The sequence below is a fragment of the Lissotriton vulgaris genome, chromosome 2_1 (assembly GCF_964263255.1).
Source record: "Lissotriton vulgaris chromosome 2_1, aLisVul1.2, whole genome shotgun sequence".
Lineage (NCBI taxonomy): Eukaryota > Metazoa > Chordata > Amphibia > Caudata > Salamandridae > Lissotriton > Lissotriton vulgaris.
Window position 1 is genome coordinate 1,225,041,445 of NC_141687.1, and position 17,320 is coordinate 1,225,058,764.

Sequence of the window (17,320 nt, forward strand, 5' to 3'; positions counted from 1 at the left end):
TATTACGCGCTTGGTGCGCGTAATAGACACCAATAGGCCGTGGGAGGAGCTATGTGCCCTCCTCGGGCCAATTGCCTGCAGTCTTTTACAATAAGACGTACCCAAAAGCCAATGGGGGAGCTCAAAAGGAAACGCACACGCACGAGCGTGTGCGATTCCTAGGTTACCTCACATTCCCCGTTTTTCACCCACAAAATGTCTCACGCTGCGCAGTGCACCGCTAGGCGCGAGACCTAATAAAAGTCTAGGTCAAATATTTAGGGTACACACGACGACAGACTTTCCACTTAGTTCCCTAATAGCATTGTCATTTGAGTCCGGGCAGCAGTGTTGCTCAGTATATGTTTAAAAACGTAGTTTTTAATAAATACTTGTTAATGCAAAATATATAATCTGACGTACCTAGGTGAAACACATTCAAATGTTTAATAAAATACACTTTTTTTTAATTGTGATAAGATTGCATCATATTTGAACATGTTTGTTGCATAAATTATCTGCCAATCATTTTCAAGGCTCGGCTCTAGCATGGCCTCTTTGAGCCAGAGCTGAGCCTTGGTTCTAGCTGGTCTCGCTTGTTAATGTTGGCTTGCCCCACCTCTAATGAATGACTACTTGTGAAGCTTTTGAACTCCCCACCTGCACTCTGGTCACATGTGTTAGGGGGTGCTGTCCCACCCTACCAGCTGACCAGCTAGCCTTTGCCCTGACAAGTTGACCTGAGACTGGCAAGGGGAGCCGAACCTGCCTACCAGCAGGACTACGCCATCAGCAGCCAACAGCCAGACTGAGCTGGCCTTACATTGGAGCAGCCTTACCAGACGGCACTACAGCCACACCAAAAGTTAAGTCAAAGAGCAGGATTCTTCCCAGGCAAGAACCAGGCTCAGCCTGCCTACAGTCAGCACAGTCTTCAGCCCTGTATTGTGGCTAATAGTGAGAAACTGCAGAGGAAAATAGTGTGAATGAGAGAACAGGGGTGATTGAGACGTTCTAAATACCACTACTGTTTTGACAGAATTGTTCAATTCACAGTCCGATACTTTTAGAATTGAAAATGTTCAATTCTCATTAACATTGGTTTTACTCTTTGATCTGATTCTGCTAATACGCATTGGCAACACCACTAAGTATCTCTTTTGAATAATGCATTGTGAAAAGTAGCTTGAAAAGGTCAAATCAGGAAATTCATCCTTCAGTTGGAAATTTGCATCCCTTTTTTTTTTTAACCAAGATTTTTGTTGTAGCTGTTTTTTTTCTTTTAAATATAATGAACAAACAATGAAACAGCTGCCTGTATGCTCCATTCACCTGTATGTTGCCAAACTTTACTTATACAAAAATTATTCATTTAAAGCATTGTAGCAAAAAATAGCTAAATGCTATGTCTGTCAGAAATAAAAGTGTGCCCTATATGATTGACTTGCTGTGGCAAATGGTGAGGTAAAATCAGTAGTTTCGAATATGGATATTTGGCTAACACAGACTTTGCTATGACCGGTGGAAAACGTTATGTTGTCCCATCAAATATTAATAACTGTCAATTATTTTTTTTAAACATAAGATAATATTGACCATCTCAGTAGATTATCTGAAAATTATTAACAACTGCTTTCCACGTTTAAAGGAAGCTTGAAGTTTTATGGTGGGGGGGGTTAGGTCCTGCAGACAACATAAGGGATACTTCTAAACTCCTCTAGCATAAAAGTCCACAAACCCATCTCATGTTGAGGTAAAACTCTTGAGGTAAAAATAAATTCCTCTCATTTGCTTCTGTCTCTGGCCAATAGTGTTTCTCCCTTCTTACCTTTACTCGTGGAGCAAAGCAGCATCCACTTTGGCAATCAAGGGGGCAGAGCAGGGGGTCTAGTACTCGGTCTAGACATGACTTGGTGCCCATTTTGAGCGCAGATCAAATATCCTCTCATGATATTGTGGACAACAGTTCACTGCTCTTAGTGATAGGCCAATCCCTTATCCCCTTGGTTGGTTGGTTGCTTACTATAATTTTCTCAACTCTGCCTCCTTCGGTCATAATTGATGCCTGTACAATTTTGGGGACACCAAACGTTCCTGTGAAAGCTGCGCTTTCTTTAATGTTTTCTTTCTTGTGTTCCTCTGCGTACCATATAATTAGAACCACAGATGCCGAACTGCTTACATTTGAATGATGTTGGCAGTCCATTGTCCCTCAGCTGCTAATTGCAGCCCTGGGAAATGGAGCTGTGCCAGAGCTCTTGAAAGCCAGGTCCTTCTACCAAACAGGTAAGCCTCCACCAAAATTAAAAATTCTTTACGTGAGCTCATCTAGCATTTAGATCCCAGTTCCATATAAACTCTGAAGAAGGCTTCCAAATGTGTGCAACGTTTTACTTAAATGTGCTTTCACATGACAATTGAGTGTTTAGATCAATGAAGGGTGATGGAAAGATGCTTAATATGCTGTGCCATTTAAAACAAAGTGCTTCGTAAAAGTAAGCTGTATAAACAGCAATGATAAATGAGTAAGTAGGGAAGAGGAGAATAGACCTAGTCACTTTTTAGGCCTCGCCTAGGCAGTGCTTGCGCTGCCTCTTCGATCCATGCTGCATCTAGGATATGGGCTTGAAAAAACGCCCATTGTTTTCATTGGTTTCTGTTGCTGTCCTTTAGAAATCCTGGCTTTTCATTGGTGAATGCACTTAGTAGTTCCTCTTTTTGGAATTTTGTATCCTCCCATGAGGACTGACATCTTACATGTGTTCTTACGGTTCAGGTTATTTATACTTAAAGAAAACACATTTTTGTTTTTAAAGTTGGCCTGTCTCTTTGCTAGTTAATGGTTCTGCTTACTTGCATAACAAAACTTCGGTCGCATTATTTGCTTGCTGTCGCTTTATTTCCTGTTCCTCCCCCTTACCCCTCTCACAACACTGTTTCCAGGCCCCCACCACCCTTTAGGCCACTGCTGTTTTTCTTTTTTTTTCTTTAAAAACGCTTTTATTTATATAGCGCACCTAGCCATGGGATCGGGATAAAGTAATTAGCCCATTATCACAGAATGTTGAGCCGGACAGCAGACTTAAACACAGATCCACAACTCACCAGTTGGCAGCTTTTACTGCTGCGCCATATCCTTTGCCTAGCCATGTTACAGGGTGGAGTACCGTATGTGGCCAATTGAGGTCCCAAGGGTCAAATAGTGACAGCCTGTGGTACTGCACCCTCACAATACCGCCTCGTTTTAACCTGGAGTTGGAACTACCATTTTCACTCCCAGCGCTACAGTATCATTGCAGGTGTTCTGCAAAAAAAAAAAAATTGAGTTCTTTATTTTATTAAGGTGGGGAGGGCATATGTATTGCATAGGTAAAAAAAAATTGAATTTATAATGCCAATAGCTCCAACTCCAAAAAATGTGAGACCTATTGCATTTCCAATGCTTTTACTTTGGTTATGCCGTCAACGCTTAACGTTTTTTTCCAGGGCTCTCCATTTTTGGGAGCTTCTTTGTTGCAGGTTCTGCCTGTAGTTGTAGCAGTCTCATGGCTACCCAGAGGAAGTCCAGGTTTAAGCTTGGCAGGGAATGTGGGGAGCGGTCATATCTCAATTACTGACCTCCATGAGGATTGTTTATGGTGCCTCTCCTCGGGCCACGACGTCAAGGGTGTTTGTCATGCAGGTGCATGAATCCGAAGACCCTAAAAGAGAGGGAGGCCACGCCAAGGTGAAGAAGCAGAAAATGGGCTGGAGGAGATAGAGATCCAAATCCAAGTCGCCGACTCCGCTTATCTCAAAGTCATCAAGAAATCATAAAAAAAAGCATTGCCATGGTTCAGACGTCGGTCGTCGAAGGATGAATCCCCTTCGCCTCAGGTGACTCCGGCCCAGTCTCCTAAAGTCTCACTGGCACCCACTCCACGCCCGGCTCCAGGGTCTCTGGTGCCGCAACTGGAGCCAGTTAGACTGCATCCTCGAGTGGTCTCTGAACCAGCAGTGCCGGATCCAGGATATCGAGCCTTTCCGGCGCCAGGTACGAATCGGTCTCATTTCCTGAATGCAATGTTTGGCATGTTTGCCAGAGCGGTTAACCCTGCTGGTGCGCCGGTTGGCCTCATAGGACTGCTTTCCTACTGCCTTGGAGTTTTGCCACCTCACTTCTCACATGCACCTTTCATGCCAATGGCTCAGGAGAATTGGCCTCTCCCGACGCCGAGGTTCTCAATGCCGGTGCAGTGCCTGGATGGAAAACTGCTATTGGATTGGTCTTCTCAGGTGCCAGCTGGCTCCTGTCTGGCGCGTACTCTGCCTCGTCCGGCCTCCAAGACCGTTCGTATGGAGCCTTCATCGACGCTGGTCCTTGATGTCACTGGTGCTGCGTCTGGTGCCACTGACACCAGTCCCAAGAATAAGATCCAGGAGGGAAGCACAAAGGTTGCTGGAGGAAGAAGAATATCAGGAGCAGCAGGAGGAGACAGAGTAGGGTGAAATTGTTAACCCAGTGCAGGAGTTTTAGGGCCTACCAGAGGCTGGCTGACTGGACACATCACCTGAATGGGAGTTCTCTTCACCAAAAGGCCTACCAATGCAGGTTTCCTCTTATCACTTTGTAATAAGGAAAGCTGTGAATCTGCTGGATTTTGACCGAAGTGCTCCATTCCCAGTCTTCTGTTTCGGAACCTCTGCTACTTTTTAATGAGGCTTCGACTGAACCCATTTTACAGGTGTTTTGCCGAAGCAATGTCTGCTCTTGCAATGTCCTTATCAGTAGCCAGGAGATATAATGTGGCCCTGGGAGATCCTGCTTTCCTTTCCACACACCCATCTCCTGAAAGTTTAGTGGTCCAGGCATCATGCTCATCTAAACAGTCTGCAAGCTCTTTCCCATACACACCTGCAGATACAGAATCCAAGAGAATGGAGCAATCGGCAGAGAAGGTGTTTTCTTCAGCCAATATGGCTCTGAAATCTAATAATGCAACATGCCTACTGGGTTGCTATATCCACGCTTTGATGGACTCAGCAAGGGAGGTACTCTTCAAGCTGGTGGAGGTTGTTCAGGGCCATTTCGCAGGAGTATTGTAGGATACCCAAGCTGCGGCCCGTCCGGTCATTCAATCAGGAATTGAAAGTGCGGACTCTTGCTAGAGTAATGGGTTCCTCTGTTGCAACCAGTAGGCACGCTTGGCTAAGGGGGTCTGGGTTTTCACCTGATGTACAGGCCACCCTATTGGACTTGCCTTTTGACAGCTCTTGTCTTGTTGGTGCCAAAGCGGACTTGGCGCTACAGTGCCTTAAAGATAGCAGAGCCACAGCGAGGTCGTTGGGTCTATAGTCTCAACCCAGAGGTTTCAGGTACGGCAGATTTCGAGGGTTAGGCAGGACTTTTTTCTTTCGAGTCAAATAGCAGCAGCAGTCGCAACAGCAGCAAAAGGCAAACCCTCTGTATAGGTTATACACAGGAAAAGGTAGAGGTCGTATGTGAGGCACAGTTCGGGAGCAGGTTTCCTCCTCTCCTGCCCCTCCAACTCCAAAGCAGCTCTAGATCCTCCATCCTAGAGCATGTTGGTTCCTTGGAAGGATGGGTGTCCCATTTTCTACGAAGTTGGAGATCTGTTACTTCAGATTCCTGGGTGTTGGATATCATGGAAAATGGGTATGCCCTTCCCTTCCAGGAGTTTCCCCCTCCGTTCTCCCACCAACAGGGTTGGTGCTCAGAGGAGCACCTGTTGATACTACAACAGGAGGACTGTCTTTACTGCAGAAAGGTGCAATAGAGTTGGTTCCGGAGCTGGAAAGGAGTCAGGGATTCTAGTCACAGTTCTTCCCGATTCTCAAAAAGGACGGTCATTGGGGGCCGATCCTTGACCTCAGGCTCTTGAATTCTTACCTTAACAGGAGAAGTTCAAGATTTTGAGCCTAGCTCAGGTTTTCTGGCATTGCAGCAGAAAGATTGGATGGTCTTGATTGATTTGCAGGATGCATATTTTCACATTCCTATCCTGGAGTCGCATCAAAAGTTTCATAGTGGGCTCCCAACACTACTAGTTTGCGGTCTTTCCTTTTGGTCTTACTTCAGCACCTCGGGCCTTCACAAAGGTGATAGCGGTAGTAGTAGAACATCTCAGAAAGTCGTGGTTTCTGTTTTCCCCTATCTGGACGACTGGCTGTTCAAAGCAAAGTCACCAGAGACGGTGTAGCTTCATTTGCAAGAGACTGTTGTTCGACTTGAGTTTTTCTATTAACACAACCAAATCTCACCTGGTTCCCTCTCACTGCATCCTGTTCATATGGGCAGTACTGGACACTACTGTGCGTCGGGCCTTCCTGCCTCCGCAGAGGATTCAGGACGTCCAGGCTATGATTTCACTTTTTCAGAATGGAGTGGCTGTTCCAGTGCGGAGGGTCTTGCGCCTGCCGGTCTGTTAGCTTCCTTCATACTGTTGGTCAACCAAGAATGCTGGCACAAGGGTCTTCCAGTGATGCCTCCTCGGGCAATGGTTTCAACACACCGGAGAGCTCAAGAAGGTGGTCATAATCTCCAGAGACACCGCAGCAGAGCTGTATGGTGGATTGTTTTTGCCAACCTTTCGCAAAGTAAACCATTTCAAACTTCTTCTCCGGTGGCCACAGTGATAACGGATGCCTCCCCTCTGGGATGGGAGATCATCTGAGGGATCTGGAGCTCAAAGGCCTTTGGCCTCCAAAGGAAAGATTGTTTCACTTCGTCTTCTGGAATTACAGGCAATACGTTTGGCTATCAAGGCCTTTCTTTCCTCCCTTCGCGGTCAGTCGATTCAGGTCCTGACAGACAACACTACAGCGATGTGGTACATAACCAACAGTGAGGAGTAGGGTCGTATCGTCTCTGCAGAGAGGCTCTGTGCCTCTAGTCTGCCTCTAGTCCTGGGTTCAGGACCAGCAGATTTGCGAGATTGTGAATCATATGGCAGGAGGGCTGAATGTGCTTGCGGACAAACTCAGTCGGCAGTACTCGGACGATCATGAGTGGCGTCTCCATCCGGAGGTTATCCGTCTCATATTATCAGAATGTGGGGGTTTCCTCGTTTGGACCGGTTTGCTACTCACGAGAACACGTACTGCCAGTCGTTCTGCAGTCTCCAGTATCTGATGTGGGGACTGTTAAGGGACACGTTTCAGTTTGATTGGGGCTCAAAGCTTCTTCATGCGTTTCTTCCCATACCCTTCATTCCTCGAGTTCTGAGGAAGATTTGCCAACACTAGGCCCGAGTCATTTTGATTTCCCCGGATTGGCCAAGAAGGGTGTGGTACACAGACCAAATGTACCTCTCGTCGCACCCTCCGCTCCATCTCCCACTCAGGGCTGACCTGCTCTCGCAGTCCCAGGTTCTACACCCTCTCCTCCATAGCCTGTACCTTCATGCCTGGAGATTGAACAGGGCAACCAGAGCTCTTTCCCTCTCCCGTTGGACGTGTTGAATGTTATTTTATCAGCCAGAAGACACTCCACAAAATCTTTATATTCTGGTAGGTGGGACAAGTTTGTAAAATGCTGTGAAGAGAGATCGGTTGATCCCTTGCGAGCCCATTTGTCTGATATCCTGAGTTTCTCTCTTTCCCTAGCACAACAGGGTTGTGCAGTAGCTATGGTTAAAGGCTACTTGTCTGCCTTCCCGGCTTTTATCTGTTTGCTAGACCCATCCTCTTTATTTAAATCTCTGATAGTTATGAGATTCATTAAGGGTCTCGCCAATAGACTTCCTCCCCCTCCCTCTATCATGCCTTCTTGATGGTGTCTGTCTTTGAACCATTGCATAGTTCTCCCTTGAGATTCTTCGCATTTAAGGCAATATTTCTGGTTACAATCACTTCCTTCTGATACATACATCTGCCTTGTGGATTCCTCACCTTGTGAATATCCCCCTGCGTCAGCAACGTTCGGAAAATTCTTTGTAGCACGCCGGCGTGGACGACGTCATAGGAGCACGGCATCGCGTGCGACTCCGTCTGACGTCACCGACTCCTTATTAGGCCGAAGTCGGCGTGATGACATCAGTTCCCTTTTTTCAGCGTCGTCGACGCTAACGGTTTCTGGGATCTTCCGTGATTCAGATAGTAACTTGTTGCTATTTTGTGTTACTGTTTCTCTGTCGAGTGTCTGTTCTTTGTCTAGGATGTCGTCGAGGAAGACTGGGTTCAAACAGTGCAGATCGTGTGCTAGGATGATGTCTATTACCGATCCGCACGACGATTGTTTGTGGTGTCTTCGATCGGACTATGATGTCAAGAGCTGCCGATCCTGCTTCAAGATGAACCCAAAGGCTCTCCGAGAACGTGAGGCGAAACTTCTGCTGACCAAGGTGAAAGGAAAAGAAGCTGGAAGGTCTTCGAGGTCAACATCTAGGCGTTCGAGGTCAAAGCAGAAGTCTCGATCGAAGTCGAGGTCGAGATCGGCTTCGAGGTCAAGGTCCAGAGTGAGGTTGAGGTCCAGATCGAAGTCGGCTTCGGGTCAGGCTTCGGGCTCCTCGAAGAAGAAGCACAAGAGGAGGAAGCATAGCTCAAGACATCACTCTGGCAAAGAGTCTTCGGTCTCGAAGAGGAAGTCTTCTTGTAAACATCACAAGGACTTCGTGTCACCTTCACCTGAGCGATCTTGTGAGGGTTCCCCGGATCCGGAGCAAGAACCGAATCCGGATTCGCGTCATTCATCGGCGCATGAAGAAGACTAGGAGATTCCTCGGGCACCGACTCCGGTGGTAAACCCAGAGGGCCAGGAAGAACCGATGCCGGAGCAGCCTCCTTCGGAGCAGCCGATGGGTTCGTACCCTACCTTTCCTGGTCCTGGACAGGACCCCTCGCATTTCCTAAATGCCATGTTTGGCGTTTATACAAGGGCAATGTACCCACTGGTGCACCGGCTGGTCCCATGGGTCCGTTGTCTTTTAACTTGGATGTCCCTCAAGCTTACACTCCGGCACCTTTTATGCCGTTTATGCCGACGCCTTCTACACCTTGGCTCGGTACGGCGCCTCCTAGGTTATCGACTCCGGACACGGCTTCGCCGGCTCCGGAGCGACCTCGAGAACTGGATCGAGGTACGACGCCGGTTTGAGATTCTCGTACTCTAGCTGTCCCGGCTCCTCGTGTGACGCCGGCTCCGGCTCCGTCGGAGAAGTCACCGGATCCGACGACTTTGATTCGTCTGGAGTGGTCAAGGCGCAGAGCTCAACGCCTCATGGAGGAAAAGGAGTACGAAGATCCTGAAGTAGAGGAAGGAGAGCTTCTCGATCAAGGGGACTGTTTTGAGGACCTACATAGTGCTAGTGGCCTGGAACTCTCTCCTGAGAGGGGTTTGCCATCAGTTTCTGATGCACCATCTAAGGACGTGGCACCCTACCATGTCGTCATTAAGAAGGCTGCGGAGCTGCTTAATCTGACTTTACCTACTGTTGAGTTCAAGCCTAACATCCTCACGGAGGTTTTGCATTCGCCTTCTTCTATTATAGAGCCTACACTCCCATTCACTGAGGCTTTGACTGAGCCAATAATGGAGGTATGGAAGAGACCATTGACTGCTCCTGCGGTATCCAGGTCGGTGGCAAGACGTTATAGGGTGGCACCTGGTGACCCTGAGTTTCTGTCTTCGCATCCTTCACCAGAAAGTCTGGTTGTGCAGGCCGCTTGTTCCAACAGGTCTGCAGGTTCTTTTCCACAGGTGCCAGCAGATAAAGACTCTAAAAAAATTGGACCAGTCTGCAAAAAAGATTTTCTCCTCGGGTAGCATGGCTCTTAAATCTGCCAATGCTACTTGCCTGCTGGGGAGATATATTCATGCTTTGATGGACTCTGTGAAACAGTTGTCAACTAAGCTTCCGGAGGAAGATCGAAAGTACTTCAATGAAGAAGTCTCTGATACTCAGGCAGCGGCCCGCAAGGTTATTCAGAGTGGCATGGACACGACTGACTCTGTGGCCAGGATAATGGGCTCTACTGTTGCCACGAGAAGAGCCGCATAGCTTAAGTCTTATGAATTTTCAACAGATGTACAGTCAACTCTAATAGACTTACCATTTGACGGAACTGGCCTCTTTGGAAAAAAAGCGGATGTAGCGTTGGATAGGTTCGAAGATAGCTGGGCGACGGCAAGATCTTTGGGCCTGCAGGCTAAAGGCTCTACCACCAGGAAGTTTAGGGGATTTGGTAGATCCACTTTTCGTCCCTATAAACAAGGCCAGCAGCAGCAGCAGCACCCATTGTATAAGTCTTACAGAGGTAGACAAAAGAGTTGTGCTCGTGGACGCCAAGCCTCCTCCTCCTCTACTTCCTCCTCTAACAATCATCCCCCACCCGCAGCAGCAAAGCAGCCCTAGATCCGCCATTCCGGATCATGCGGGTCCAGTAGGGGGTCGGCTTACTCATTTTCTACGGGATTGGGAATGGGTTACGTCAGATCTTTGGGTTCTCAATCTCGTAGAAAATGGGTATGCACTTCCTTTTCAGGAGTTCCCTCCCAATTACCCTACTTGCCAAGGTTATTGTTCGGAGGACCACCTGCTTCTCCTGCAGGAAGAAGTCCTGGCACTGTTTAGAAAAGGTGTGATAGAGGTGGTTCCAGAGCAGGAAAGGGTTCAGGGGTGCTACTCCCGGTATTTCCTGATCCCCAAGAAGGATGGCAGGTTACGTCCAATCCTGGAGATTTTGAACCTCTATCTCAAACAGAAGAAGTTCAAAATGCTCACACTTGCACAGGTTCTTCAAGCGCTGATGGAAGAAGACTGGATGGTGTCGATCGACTTGCAGGATGCGTATTTTCACATCCCCATTCTGAAGTCGCACAGAAAGTATCTCCGTTTTACGGTAGGATCGCAACACTACCAGTTTGCGGTCCTTCCGTTTGGGCTTACTACTGCGCCTCGAGTTTTCACCAAGGTGATGGCTGTGGTGGCTGCACATCTCAGAAGGTCGGGGATTCCAGTATTCCCGTACCTGGACGATTGGCTGATCAAAGCGGAATCTCCAGAGACAGTGCTCCGTCATCTGCAGGAGACAACTCAGTTGTTACAGAGGTTGGATTTTTCAATAAATGTACCCAAATCTCACCTGGTGCCCTCCCAGCGCAACCTGTTCATAGGTGCGGTACTGGACACAACTGTCTGTCGTGCATTCCCTCCTCCTCAAAGGATTCGCGACATACAGTAATTGATTCCCTTGTTTTGCAATGGAAGGGTCGTTCCAGTCCTGAAGGTTCTTCGCCTGCTTGGTCTGATGGCTTCTTGCATTCTATTGGTCAACCATGCACGCTGGCACATAAGGGCACTCCAGTGGTGCCTCCGCAGGCAGTGGTATCAGCACAACGGAGATCTCAGGGAGTCAGTCAGGATCTCCAGAGAAACTGCGGCGGATCTGTCTTGGTGGAGCGTGGAAGGCAATCTGTCTCAAGGGAAGCCTTTTCAACTACCTCCTCCGGTGGCCACGGTGATAACGGATGCATCCACTCTAGGGTGGGGTGCTCATCTGGGGGATATGGAGGTCAAGGGTCTTTGGTCTCCAGAGGAAAGGTTGCTTCACATCAACCTTCTAGAATTGCGGGCAATACGTCTGGAGCTCAAGGCCTTCCTCCCTTCCCTTCGCGGTCAGTCATTTCAAGTCCTGACGGACAATACGACCGCGATGTGGTATATCAACAAACAGGGAGGAGTGGGGTCGTGGTGTCTCTGCAGAGAGGCTCTGCGACTCGGGTCTTGGGTTCGGGACCATCAGATTTGTCTGATGGCAAATCACCTGGCCGGAGTTCTGAACGTACGTGCAGACAGACTCAGTCGGCGGTTCTCGGCCGATCACGAGTGGAGGCTCCATCCAGAGGTAGTTCGCTACATCTTTCGGATGTGGGGAACTCCTCGGGTGGATCTGTTTGCCACCCATGAGAATGCTCTCTGCCCGTCATTCTGCAGTCTCCAGTTTCCGATGCAAGGAGCCTTGGGGGACGCGTTTCAGTTGAGTTGGGGCTAACAACTCCTTTACGCGTTTCCTCCCATACCTTTGATTCCTTGGGTTCTGAGGAAGATTCGCCAAGACCAGGCCCAAGTCATATTGATCGCCCCGGATTGCCCAAGAAGGGTGTGGTACCCGGATCTTCTCCACCTCTCCTCTCATCCGCCGCTCAGTCTCCCTTTCAGGGCAGACCTCCTCTCTCAGATGGAGGGGCAGGTTTTACACCCCCACCTCTAGACATTACACCTTCATGCCTGGAGATTGAACGGGGCAACCTGAATTCCTTTTCTCTCCCTCACAATGTGTTGGATGTCATTCTTTCAGCCAGGCGTGACTCCACCAAGTCCATCTATTCGTATAGGTGGTCTAAATTTGTCTCTTGGTGTGGGGAGAGGGCTGTTGACCCTTTGAAGGCTCAATTGTCTCACATTTTACAGTTTGCTCTTTCTCTGGCGCAGCAAGGTTTTGCTGTTGCCACAGTCAAGGGTTATCTTTCTGCTTTATCGGCATTTCTCTGTTTGCCGGATCAGCCCTATCTTTTTAAGTCTCCAGTGGTTTTAAGATTTGTGAAGGGTCTTACTAATAAGTTCCCTCCTACTCCTTTTATTGTTCCTCATTGGGATTTGAATCTTGTTTTAACCTATTTGATGGGTTCTCCCTTCGAACCCTTGCACAAGTGTCCCATGAGGCTTTTATCTTTTAAAACGGTCTTCTTGGTTGCAATTACCTCGGCTAGGGGGGTAAGTGAGCTTCAAGCTTTTAGTTCTAAGCCCCCATTCTTGACTATGCATGCTGAAAGAATGGTACTCGGGACCAGGGCTGCTTTTCTCCCTAAGGTGGTAACTCCCTTCCATCTAGCACAATCCATTACCCTTCCTACCTTCTATCCTCCCCCTCACCCTTCCAAGGAGGAGGAGAGGCTTCATCGCTTGGACCCAAAGAGAGCAGTCAGTTTCTATCTCGATAGGACTAAAGACTATTGTATGGATGATCAGCTCTTCGTGGGTTTTGCTGGCTGCAAAAAGGGCAGAGCGGTGCACAAGCGCACACTTTCCAGATGGATAGTCCTGTGCATCAAGATTTGCTACTCTCTGGCGGGTAAGGACCCTCCTGAGGGAATCAGAGCTCATTCAACTAGAGCAAAGTCTTCAACATCCGCTTTGTCTAGAGGTGTTCCTGTTGAGGACATTTGCAGAGCCGCCACTTGGGCCTCTCTCCACACTTTCGCGAAGCACTACTGTTTAGATACCGAGGTGAGGAGGGACGGCCACTTCGCGCGATCTGTCCTCCAAGATTTTCTGGTATAGCAGAGTGGACACCCTCCTCCGGGAGTGGGGACTGCTGTGGGACTCTATTGACAAGGTGAGGAATTCACAAGGCAGATATATCTATCAGAAGAACAAGTTACTTACCTTCGGTAACGCTTTTTCTGGTAGATACAGTATCTGCCTGTGGATTCCTCACTGAACCACCCGCCTCCCAGTTGTCCGCTCTGCTATACTTGTATTTATGTATTCATATGCATGTTTATGATTGTATTAATATTTGGTTTTCAAACCTTAGCTACACACTGTGTGTGTGCAGTTTTTAGGATTATATGTACTGTGTACAGTGTATATGTATATATCTTGTGTCATTGGTCCGTCCGGGTGCCTCGAAGGCCCGGAAAAAAGGGCGGAACTGATGTAATCACGCCGACGTAGGCCTAATAAGGAGTCGCTGACGTCGGATGGAGTCGCGCGCGATGCCGTGCTCCTATGACGTCGTCCACGCCGGCGTGCTACAAATAATTTTCCGAACGTTGCCGATGTAGGGGGTAGTCACAAGGATGAGGAATCCACAGGCAGATACTGTGTCTACCAGAAAAAGCGTTACCGAAGGTAAGTAACTTGTTCATTAGGTAGGTGAGTGAGCTGCAGACTCTTAGCTCCAAGTCTTCATTTACCTCATTTCATGCGATAAGATGGATCAGAGCTGCTTTCCTGCATAAGGTGGTCACTCCTTTCCACCTAGGGAAATCTATCACTCTACCCACTTTCTATCCTCCCCTTGCTAAGGAGGAGGAGAGACTTCACCACTTGGACCCGAAGAGGGCGGTCAGCTTCTACATGGACAGGGCTAAAGACTTCAGGTTGGAGGACCAACTCTTCATTGGATATGTGGGCAAGATGAAGGGCAAGGCTGTCCACAAAAGAACGCTGTCTAGGTGGATCATCCTCTCCATCAAGATCTGCTATGCTTTGGCCAAGAAGGAGCCTCCTGAAGGATTCGATCTCATTCCACCAGAGCAAAGTTTTCTTCTTCGGCTTTAGCTAGAGGTGGCCCTGTTGTAGACATCTTTAAGGTGGCTACTTGTGCCACACTCCCCACTTTCGCGTAGCATTATTGCTTAGGAGGGACAGACACTTTGCACTTTCTGTGCTACAAGATTGTTTGGTATAGGTAGGCAGGCACATTCCGCCAGGAACGGGACTGCTTGGGGATTCAATTCAAAAGGTGATGAATCCACGGGCAGATGTATCCATCAGACAAACAAGTTGCTTACCTTCAGTACCTTCTGAACCCACCCGCCTCCCCGTTGTCTGCCTGTTTAATGCCGAAAAATGATTACGTAGTTTATCGATGTGATACTGGTCACTAGGAAATATCCGTTTTAGAATTTCCAGTTTTAATTGGTTGTGTATACTGTGTATACTTTTGGAAATGTGGTTGGTTCACCCGTTTGCCTCGAAGGCACAGAAAAAAATGGGTGGAACTGATGTAGGCAAGCCGACTAGGTCTTATAGCCCCAATGAAGTCATGTGGAGTCTCAAGCGGAGCCGTTCTGTTGTGAGATCCTAATCGATATGGGAGAGCTATGGAGAAAGGTTTCAGTGGAATGCTGCGCATGGGGGTAATTATAAGGTGAGGAATCCATAGGCAGATACTGTATCCACAAGAAAAAGCATTACCGGAGGTAAGTAACTGGTTGTTTGTTTCTTCTTATCATATTTATTACTGAGCAGGTGGATCACTATGCAGCAACCCTGCATTCGGTGGACTTTTGCTACCCATAACTTTGAATTTATATTCTAAACTCTTCAGTGCTCCGAAGTAAGTTTTAAGTTGCATTTAGAGCTTTATAAATCCTTAATAAATCAAATCCCTGTGCATGTTGATTGCTTGGTGTTTGAGGTACTGTTGTTGCACGTCTGCCTTGGGCCAAAAGTAGCATTTATAATTTTTCTTAAAATGCAATATAGTAAAAAATTTAAGGGTGTGTGCCAGAACTGCCCCTGCATATTAGCTTGATTTCTTGGTAACAGCGCTGCTGTTGACTGTTTCTTTTACAGACTAGTGGTGCCTTATAGTGTAAGAGTATGGCACATGGTTTAGGTTTTGTTTTCTCGACATAGCTCTTGAATCTAGTGATAACAATCTCCCTACTCTTTGCAGGAGATAGTCCTGTGGCGGAAAGGAGACATTGTGCGGAAGAGCATGTCTCACCAGGCTGCAATTGCCTCGCAGCGATTTGAGGGGACATCCCACCTGGAGAGCAGGCCCCAGCCATCTGCTTCAAAGGATGATGGCGGGCAGGAGTGAACATACATAACGAGGACTGCTGAGCACCTTAACCAGCAACACCAACTTTACAAACCCAAGACCTTTCCGCGGGGGTGGGGTGGGAGGGTAAGAGGTACAGAGGCCATATTGACTCAATTATGCTCTAAAAGGAAAGAAGTAAAGCATCCGGAGAGACTGTTTGACACAATTTAATTTAGCCTGATTCAAGCTTTTATCTGATGGTCTTTCCTTCCACAACTGGAAGGAAAGTTTTTAAATAGGAAAATACTTCAGTTCACCATTTATTTAAAAGGGAAACTGCTGTTCTTCTGCCGGACTTTCTTTGTGAGGCAGCCTTAAACTGTCTATTTCTCATTTCTTTTGCATGGGGGGGTGTTGTCTGAGCTGCTGAATAGGACATTTCTAACGTTCAGTCTTTTTTGTGCTTCAAGTAACTGTGCTTTGTGATCTGAAGTAGCAGATGGTTGGGAGGGTGCCTGTGCTAGACTGCTGTATCTTGTTGCGTTATCAGCCTGATCTAGATCTTTCACTCAGTTTTTTCCAGTGTAAAAGATTTGAATGTCCATTTACTCCTACAGTCTGACAGTGATCTGCACCTCCCTTTTGCAAAAGACCCAAGAAGCCCAAGTGAGATAGCTGCCTACCTACATGGGTTGGTAAAAGCTGGATATGCAGAGTTTCCTTGCAACTTTTCTCACAAACATGAAGGACCAGCCCAATAGAGAGGTTTTGTTGCCTGCCTTCTAAGGTCGTGCCTGTAGACTTTGATAGCTGGGGATGAGCCAACTGACCTGTTGATAACTAAGGGTATGTGGTAAGAAAAGGAGAAAATTAGTAGCCTGAGGGTGCACTTTTTGTATACAAAGCCTTAACCGTTGCTGCTGTGGAAGATTAACTGAATCGTTTTGACCATGTCGCTTCTATTAGTTGCTTTTGTGTATACTATTTTGCCAGTATTTGTATGTGCCATGGGCGGCACTGCACTAAATCTATGTCCACTAATTTCACTGAGGAGATTCTTTCCTTAACACTGTTTGTTTTCGTTGCTGCTCTACTACCCTTGATATTGAAATAGCCTGTATGAGGAGGAAGCAGGAACATTTTAAATCTATATACTCCGATTCATGTCATGAAGAAAGGTCCTTGCTGGATCTTCACTTCTCAGAAGAAATCCCCCACTCTTCCAACTTTTTTTTTTGGGCAGGGATTAAAATATCCACTTCTTATCACTGAGAAGTCCCACCCTACTTTAATTTACTGCATTCCAGAAGGAAGGTTCCATTTCGATTCCCAGATACGGGAAGAGTGTTATTGCTAATGTGAGCTCTGCACATCCTCTGGTTAGTACCACCACAGTCTTTCTATGTCTACACTTTGTCTCTTTAATGACTGTATTTTATGTTTCCTTTTTTTTTATTTTTAACTTTGTCAGATTAAAATGGCCCACTTCTGGCATTCTTATGCTCCGATTGACTCAGTTATCTCTATTCCATGGTAAGTTTGAGTTCATGCATTTCCAGAGTGAATGCCCGGCAGTTCACATGCTCGCTTGAGTGAAGTGCTTTATAGTTTGCACTAGTAGTAAAAGCTGGTGAACATTGACATTAACAAGCCCAAAGTTAACTGGGTAGCAGCACTTCAGTTTCCTGATTGTAGGGTTAGTTCGGTCACCTTATTGATAATCTGGTCTAATTTTTTTTGTTGTTGTCCGGTATAAATATAGGATTATATCTCACTTTATAAATGAATGTTTGTGTGTGTGTGTGTATATATATATATATATTCACTGAAGAAACCATAGGTT

The 17,320-nt window shown here is 47.1% G+C and overlaps 1 protein-coding gene across 1 annotated transcript in view; it reads left to right on the forward strand.

The window, feature by feature from the left end:
• Positions 1–16,982, forward strand: part of VPS26B (VPS26 retromer complex component B) — a 139,352-nt gene extending 122,370 nt beyond the window's left edge. The window contains exon 6 of the mRNA XM_086956942.1: positions 15,388–16,982. Coding sequence (XP_086813068.1) covers positions 15,388–15,534 — 147 coding nt within the window. The 3' untranslated portion in view covers positions 15,535–16,982. The remainder of the gene's footprint in view (positions 1–15,387) is intronic.
• Positions 16,983–17,320: the final 338 nt, after the last annotated feature.